This window comes from Cajanus cajan, chromosome 5, assembly GCF_000230855.2.
Source record: "Cajanus cajan strain Asha chromosome 5, NIPB_CcT2T_4, whole genome shotgun sequence".
NCBI classification, from domain to species: Eukaryota; Viridiplantae; Streptophyta; class Magnoliopsida; order Fabales; family Fabaceae; genus Cajanus; species Cajanus cajan.
Window position 1 is genome coordinate 50,879,008 of NC_138521.1, and position 9,018 is coordinate 50,888,025.

Here is a 9,018-nt window from a genome sequence, read left to right on the forward strand (position 1 = left end):
GATCATGGCTATTATAGCACAACCGTGGTGCACCTAGCACAACCATGCTCACCTTAAGCATGATCATTGTTGACTCCAAGACGGTCGTGCTCACCTAAGCACGTGTGTGCTCTCAAAACAACAATCCTTAAAAGTGTGAACGTTGTTTTTTCAAGAACCTCTATAAGTCCTCACCATATATTCATTATGTGCGAATTCCTTTAATATTATAAGGCATAGAACATACAATCATTTCATCCAATCAAAATGCCTCTAAAATTGTTTACAATTAATCAAATCAAGAACCCCAATATCAAGAACCTCATGAAAGTCAAACAAGACATAGCAAAATCACAAGACAATTTATACAACTCATCCATCCATTCATCAATATAATTCAATGAAGGCATATAAAATAAACAACACACCATCAGGGTATTTAAAACCCCTTTAAGATCACACAATTCATAAAGATTTATGGAGTTGAAGGACAACCTCGTTAGCCACAATTATTTTGCACCTATGAGTAAGATAACTCACTCACTTCTTACCTAAAAAAAGTTCCTATAAAGGCAAATGTGTGATAGTGTGATCTTCTTTTCCTTGAATTGTAAGCTTTTCCACACATGGTTCTAACAATACATATAGTGTTCCAGGAAAAAAAAAAAAAAAAAAAAAAAAAAGCAAAAAGAGAAAGAGAAAGAGTATTAGGTTAACTAATAACTCAACTTCTTGGTTAATAAGACTATTGGACCAAAAGGACTAAACCCAACAACTTAAACCTTTATATTTTCAAAATCCCCTTTCTTTATTATGTTTTAATCATTAGCTAGTAAAAATCCAATTAACTTTTAATTTTCAAAAAACACTATAATTAATTAATTTCTTATTTTACTTTTTTTTTTCTTCTAAAAATCAAAGTGTTAAATTGTTCTTCAACCTTTTTTGCCAAAATATTATGGTCAGACTAACACTTTGATTTTTAGACTAATATGAAAAGTCTAACCTTTGGAGATTCCCTTCCTTCTTAGAGAATAACAACCTTTTCAACCTCAACATTAGCACAATTTAATTTAGTAGATAATGATTTGAAAAGTTTTGGTGACCATATCAAAACTAAAGAGGTTATCACAGTAGAAGTTACTACTAAAGTATGAGTAGAAATAAAGGGGGGGTTCAAGGAATGTACAAAAGAAACTAGGGATGACAACAGGATGGGACAGATACAAGTTTAACTATCATTGTCTCAATCTCCGTTCTCGTACCTCATACTCGTCCCCATCCCCATACTCGACAGATATGTAATTTGTGGTCCCATCTTCGTTTCCATCAGTATTGGATATACTCGTACCTGTCTCGTACTCACTTAAAAAGTAATTGAATATTTTTTTGAGAAAAATGTAAGAAAAAATTTCAAGATAGAGTAGCAATTATAAAATTGCATTAGTTAAGTTTCATTTGACATAAATTTAAAATAGAGTAAAAATTACATAAATGTCAAGTAAATTTTTTAAAAAATAAATTAAGTTTTTAGAAATTTAAAAGCGAGCATGGGTACAAGTACAAAGCGGGTAGACATGTACTTATCCCTGTCCCTATACCCGATTTAATAAATTGGATATTCTTCATATTTGTACTCGATCAAACTAGGTATTCCTTGTCAAAATCGGGTGAGTTCGGGTATTACTCATGAATACGAGTTTACTTATCATCCTCAAGAGAAACAAATCATGCAACTAACCCACTACCTCTTTCTTAATTTTTATGGGGAGGTGATGGAGACAAATCAAGTATAATTATCCCTTTTTGTGTAGAATAAGGATGTAGATCCTTGGGAGTTTGAGTAGTGCTTTTCCTTTTCACAGCAACAATAGGCAATGGTGTTGAATGCAAGCCCCAATTGATTTTAATTATGACAAACATTCATAATGAAAATTATACGAATGATAAAAAAAGGTTTTGATATCTAAAAAGTCTACATAGTGTTTAAACAAGCTACTTAATATAGCAAAACAAATAAAAATAAGATTTTTGAAGAAGATCAAAATAGATTTTATAACGATCCATCAATGGTCCCTACACTAATTAGTATCACTACTAGTAGCAGAAATCCATCTAATGACTTAGGATTGAAAACATACAAATGCCTAAATAAGTATCATATATAAGGTATGTGACACCCTCTACCCCAACATACATATACAGTAATTATAAAAAATATAAAAAAAATTTCATCATTAAAAATCAAATTTCCAGCCACGTAAGGGTAAAGAGTTCACATTCATAAACTTAATCCAAATAACGTGCCGGTAAAATTACAAAGAAATAAAACTGAATTTTCTAAAATAATTTAATAAGAACATCTTTAAACTAATTCTATCTATGTCCCGATGTCACATGTCCTATCAGAGCAAAACCCAACATAGAAGCCTAAGCTTCATCACCAACATCCTCAGCCTCACGCTGATAATCATCTGTATAACAGTCAAAACAGAACAACACGAGAAAAGGGAGTGAGAAACATCTCACTCTGGCTCACAGTGTAGAAATATACGCCGAATAGCCAAACACAAACAAAATAAGTATAACATAGATAAATTAATAATAACATCACACTCATCCAAGACATAAACCATCACTTTATCATATAACATTAAGAATGCATATGCATGGACACGGACTACATATTATCATGCATGTGGCGCCAGTAAAACATCACATGGCATATTGCCGCTAGTAATACACGAAGAGTAGTCTAGGAGTACATGCCGGGTCACACCCTTTACGCACTCTCACTAGAAGGATATACTACCAGAGTCTCGTCGGGATAGCTAAGCCGCGCAAGATACATCCCATGCACACAATGGGCGAGACTGGGACTTCCAAACCGAGCTATCCCCAAGGACTAATCCCCAAAGCTTTTACACTAGGGGGCCTTCTCTGGCGGTGTATTCCATATCGTACCCTTAAAACACTTATGCAAATGATGCATGTCATTCAAGACTCTATGCATTCTCATATCTCATTATCATTTCTCATTCCCATATCACATTATCGTGTCTCATTATCACTTTTCACATCATCTCATCATATTCACATAGTCATCACTTTTCACATCATCTCATCATATTCACATAATCATCATTTTTCACATCATCTCATCACATTCACATAGTGTCTACAGAGCACTCAAAATCATATCAAAACTGATCTATTTTCAAAAATAAACACATATTTATACATCTCATTCAACAAGGAATACATCAGAACAATTAGAAAGCAAAACAGAAAATATTCATATTTTGCCTGTTTCTCATAGGATTCCCACAGGAACCCACAAAGCACTCTAATTCATATAAAAACTTGTTTATTTTCAAGATTATATACATATTTACACTCAGCAAATATCAAGAAACACAACAGAAAACTCAGAAGGTAAAACAGAAAACATTTAAAATTTGCCTCTTACAATTATCAATGCATTCCCTTAGGGTTTCCCATAGGAACCCATAGAAATGTCAATTCATACGATTAATTACATATAAGAAAACAATAGGCAAAACAGATACAATTGGGAAAAACCCTTCATACATAAGCATACAAAAAATGCAACAAACACAGGATTGGGGGCCAATCCCACTACCCAGCATATAATCCCACACCCAGAGCGAGGTTTCTCACTCTCACCTTACCTGGATGAGCAGAAGACGGATGGTCTTGGTGTGATCTAAGATCGTTCCTGAGTACTCTTCCTTAGAGCTCTTTGTTTCTCCTCTTTTTTTTTTTCTAACCCCTCAGAATGCAAATGAGGCAGATAGGGTTAACACTACCTGATTCCTTTCTTAAAATTAATCTATTGGGCTGGGTCAACCCAACCCATTTTCCTTCTCTTCTAACCCACTTCTCTTTCTCCTCAAAATAATTAAATAAAATAAATACATGTATATTACAAAATAATTGTCCAAAATAATAATTATTTAAAACGTACAAAATAATATTTCTATATAATTATTAAAATAATTATGATCAAATACCATATAATAATAATAATAACAATAACCTTTTTGAAAACTGGGGTGTTACAATACTTCCCCCCTTTTAAGAAATTCGTCCTCGAATTTCTAAAATGAAGAGATTCGACTATGACTCCTTCATTAAACTAAGATTCTTCCTAAACTTCCTAGGCAAACCCACAACAAAGTCTAGACGCATTATCTCACTTCCAAACAGGGACATCTAAAGGTTACAAAAGTCCTAAAAGGCTTCTGATGTTCTATCTTAGACTTATACCATACTAAACATGAGTACACAAGCTTCCTCTACTTCTCTCTTCACCTTAGGCCACTTTGATACATCTTAGTAGCTCCTAAATGGATGTTAAGAGTACTCTTATGTCCTCCCTCTAAGATCATTTTCCTAAATTCAAGATTACTAGGCCATAGATCCTATCATTGAACTTCAAAAGACCATCAACTTCCACTCGTAAAGGGCTATCTATACCCCTACCAATCCTCTCCACTTGGTTCACTAAGAAAGGATCTAACTCCTAGGCTTCTTTAATCTCGTCCATTAATTTATTAGTCACTTTCAACATAATTGATTCAATGCTCCTAAAGGTAATCTCACACACCGAGCTTAAGTCTCTAAACTCTTCAATCAAATCCAACTCTTAAATCATCAAAGATGATAGATGAAAGATCATCCGACTCAAGGTATCTTCTAGAATAATAGCTTTATTTCTATGACCCTCTCCAAAGATCAAGTTCCTAAGCGTAAGTTCACTAGGTACACAGAATCGGTCTCCAAGTCTTACCACTTCATCTATACCCAAGGCAACTCTTCTCTCCATTACCTTGTCCTGTAGCTTCATATCTTGTCACCATATTGAATCAACTAATTATGTTTCTCCAATTTCCTTCAACAATCCACTCGTTACTCGAGTCATACCTAGTCTCACACTACTAAGGGTAACCTCACACGCCAAACTTAAATCCTTAGACTAAGCCAAAAGATCACTACAAGAAAAAATGATTTTTATGATGATAATATTTGTCACTATAACCTTAAAAATCGTCACTACATATATCTTGTGACGAAATTTTGATTTGTCACCAGTCGTCACTAATATGCGAGTCACTATTTCATTAGTGACTATTTTCTAGATGTCACAAATAAAATATTTATTGTGATAAAAATATCGTCACTAGTACTCATACACAATAATGACAAACTCATGTTGTCACAAGTATACGAGACTATATAGTGATAATTTAATCGTCACTACTAAAAATTAATAATGATAATAATAATAATAATAATAATAATAACAAATTATTATTATTATTATTATTGTTATTAAATGTCAATTTTTTTGTCACTGATTATTAATTTTAATCGATAGAATTTTATGACTATTTTTTATAATAATTTATATTGTTTGATTATCACTATTTATTTAATTTAAAAATAATGCACTCGTCACTTTTTTAAATGTTAAATTGAAAATGAATTAAAGTAAATACATGATTAAATAATTCAAATATAACATTAATATATATATATATATATATATATATATATATATAATGCAGTACATGTACAATAATGAACTAAAATAAAAAAATATTTATTAGAGTAAATGCATCAGTATTGGACACAAGTTAAAACACTAAATCACTAAATATAAATGAACTATTACATGTTTAATAACAAAAATTGAAACATAATAACAACAACATTTTAAATCCAAAATATCGTATATTAAACTATTACAACTACTAACATTTCATAAATTTTAAATTAAATAGACTATTCTCCAAGTAAAAAGGCAACATCTTCATGAATTTCCAGTCCTGCAAATAAATATAAGAAAAAATAATAAATATGTGGAAAAATAAAATAATTGGTGTTTTTTTTAAATTTAATCATATATAAGTTATTATAAAATATTAATTAATAAAAGATTTCAAAAAAAAATTACATTTTTATCTTAAGCACTTGAGTCAGTAGAGTCTATAGCATCACATTTCTCCCAACAAGTTAAGCTATTTGACGCTTCACTTCATTCTCAACATTTTGCTTCATTTGCTCTTGTTGAGCATCAATCAATTCTCTTTGAGATTGCAATTCAATTTGTAGTTGAATATTGGTCTCCTCTTGCTCTTTAGTAATGTCCGTCAAGTTTTGCACTTCTAAATCTAAATTATTTGCTCGATTTTGAGCATTCTCAAGTTGATTTTGAAGAAATTGTTTTTGTGAAAATTTCTTAGTTATTCTTGAACTGCCAACACCTATAGAGTGATTTGGTTTTCTTCCTAAAACAATGGCAAAGTGTTCCACCAATGGTACAGGGGCCTTTGAAATATTTTCATGATATGTATCACTTACATTCTTCAAATCTTCCTATAAAAAATATTAAAAAAAATTATGATGTCATTAAAGTTTCACTATACTAGTTCACAAATAGATATTAAAAAATTGCATAAAAGCATTATTACTAACTATCAACACATAAAGAAAATTGCAACTATATATAATATGTCACATACAACATATATAATTAATGTTTTATATTTAATAACAACATAAATTCTATAAAATATCTTTTTACTTACCATAATTTGTTCTCCATTTGGAATGCACCAAGTCCCATTAGATCTCATACGTGTTGCTTTCCAAACTTCCATAGCATTTGGCCATTCATCAGCTTTGGATTCTTGTTTCTATTAAAACAAAATAATAAAATAATACAATTAAATTAATGATTAAATTATCAAAAATAAAATTTAGTGTTGAATGACTTTATAAATTTGCAAACCTTACATTTATTGATATCTTATTCTATATGAAAATAAAAAGGGAAATTTTTTTATATAATGTACAAAGAATTTTACATGAAATATTACCATTTCAAATGCCTTTTGCACAATTGATTTTGTACCGGTAATTGATTTCATCTCTTCCTTGCTTCGATTAACTTTATTTTTTAAGCTCCTTTCCTGCATATGAATAAAAATTATTTATAATCTTATAAATATAAAATTATAACAAATAAATTTAAACTCAAAATTTTTAAGTAATTTTACCTGAAATTTTAAATCACTCCACTTATTATTGATTTACCAATTCCAATCATCAGGAGATACATTTTTTGGCCTTCCCTTCTTTTTGAGATATAGTTGATGTAAATGATAAAGCTTATTTTTGTATTGAGATTGAATTTGCTTCATTGCATATTTCTTAACCTCATCAGATAAACTTAATGCATCCTATGTCACATGAATATTATAAGAGAAACAAAAACAAAACATTATCAAATGAAGTTTAAAAATATAAATTATGTTGAATGAAAGTAATAACCATACTAACCTTTATATGTTTCCACATTTCATCTACATCATCTTTAGCTATTTCACTCCAACTATTAACTTGCAAAGGAGCTTCCTGACGTATACAAACTTGTGCCTCTGACTTAAAATATTTTGCATGTTTTCCACATATCTTATAAAATGGTGGAGGAAATTCAATATCAATATTTTTTCCTTTTGCCATAAGCCTTTCTTTTTTCCTTTTAAATTTTGCATTAATTGTATGTCCACGTCCTTTCCTTATGGTATGATCACCTAAAATAAATAAGATAAATTAATAGTATTTTATAATAATATTATTTTATTTTCTCCTAAAAAAGTGTCATAAAAGTACCTGAATTAGATTCAACTTGTTCTACATTCATAGTTTCTGAGGCATGAGTTGTCCTATTGAGTTGAGACTCATTCACTTGTTTTTCAACGTGTGTAAATGGACCATTAGAGACTCTTTTAGAATTCAATCTCAATGGTCTTATCACCTATCAATTAGAATAATTAATTATAAAAATTAAAGGTAAATACAAATTACATTATTAAATAAGTAAAAAAGAGTGTCATAATCAAATTGATGAATTGTCTGTGCATTTCAAGTATCAATCCAAAATGATAAGATTTGCCTAAAATTGATGTTCTCTAAAAACTACAAAGTGACTATCCATACAAAGGTTTTTAAAAAATTTTGTATGAGCGTATAAGATTATGAGACACCATACTTGGTTGAAAGACTATCATCAATAAACTTGTAAACTATAAATTTTAGGGATTAGTAATATTTGATAGGAAAAGTTTTTTCTAAATGCATATGTTATTGACTTAAATGATTAACAAACTAAATTATTCCAATACAATCTACCATAATTCAATAACAAAATAATGCATATTAGAATTACAATGAAAAAAAATTTCAACACTTGCCTTTCTTTTTCGTGACCCAAAAGCATTTTCAACAGTAAAATCATTATCGTTGTTACCCTCACTAGAAAAATTTGATCCAAGTTCTTCTTCATCTTCAAGTATGAAGTCTTCATCATCCTTTTCAACTTTCTCTTTATCTTTCTTCATAGAATTTTGAATCAGACCCTTAAAAATGGAGGAGATTTGGGGCAACCCAAGAGCCTCTAATCTTGCTCTATTTTCTGCAATTTTTTTCATCCTCTGCTCCTCATACTTGAAAGTTTCAACTTTGACATTGTTTTTCTCTTCTTCACTACAAACAATAAACCTTTTAATATTAGATATATTAATTTTATATTAGCATTTAAGAATCCAATTGGAACAGTAAAAAAAATCAATCTTTGAAATTATTGATTCTTCTTTTTCCAATTGTACATTATTTTTAATCATATATCACAATCTTTGTTTATCATTTTGTGATAGGGTTTAGTTTAGTTTACTGTCCAGAGAAACTTATTACAACAATCAATAGAAGGGAAATTGATGATGACCTAATTACAATAATCAAGAGAATTGAATTGTGAAAGAGAGAATGATGATATAAAGAAAATAAAAATACCGTACAATGTTTCTGATTGCAAAAGGCGAACCAAACTTTCTTGACAAGAGGAAAAAGAGAATAAAGTTGGGATGTTACCTTAGATTTTTCCACGCTCTTCGTTTCCTGCAACGTTCTTGATGGGAGAGAAAATAAAAAGAAAAGTGGGAGGTTACCTAA

The 9,018-nt window shown here is 30.1% G+C and overlaps 1 protein-coding gene across 2 annotated transcripts; it reads right to left on the reverse strand.

Annotated features, from left to right (window-relative positions):
- Positions 1-5,630: 5,630 nt before the first annotated feature.
- On the reverse strand, positions 5,631-8,513 carry LOC145957763 (uncharacterized). 2 transcript variants are annotated; one of them, XM_083074167.1, is made up of 6 exons: positions 8,262-8,513; positions 7,681-7,825; positions 7,348-7,601; positions 6,885-6,977; positions 6,594-6,701; positions 5,631-5,831 (listed from the first exon to the last, which is right to left on the reverse strand). In XM_083074167.1, the coding sequence occupies exons 1-6, from the start codon at positions 8,496-8,498 to the stop codon at positions 5,757-5,759; spliced, it is 912 nt and encodes a 303-aa protein (XP_082930293.1). In that variant the 5' UTR covers positions 8,499-8,513; the 3' UTR covers positions 5,631-5,756. The 2 variants fall into 2 exon arrangements, with proteins under 2 accessions (XP_082930293.1, XP_082930292.1); XM_083074166.1 differs by lacking the exon at positions 5,631-5,831 and adding an exon at positions 5,927-6,381.
- Positions 8,514-9,018: the final 505 nt, after the last annotated feature.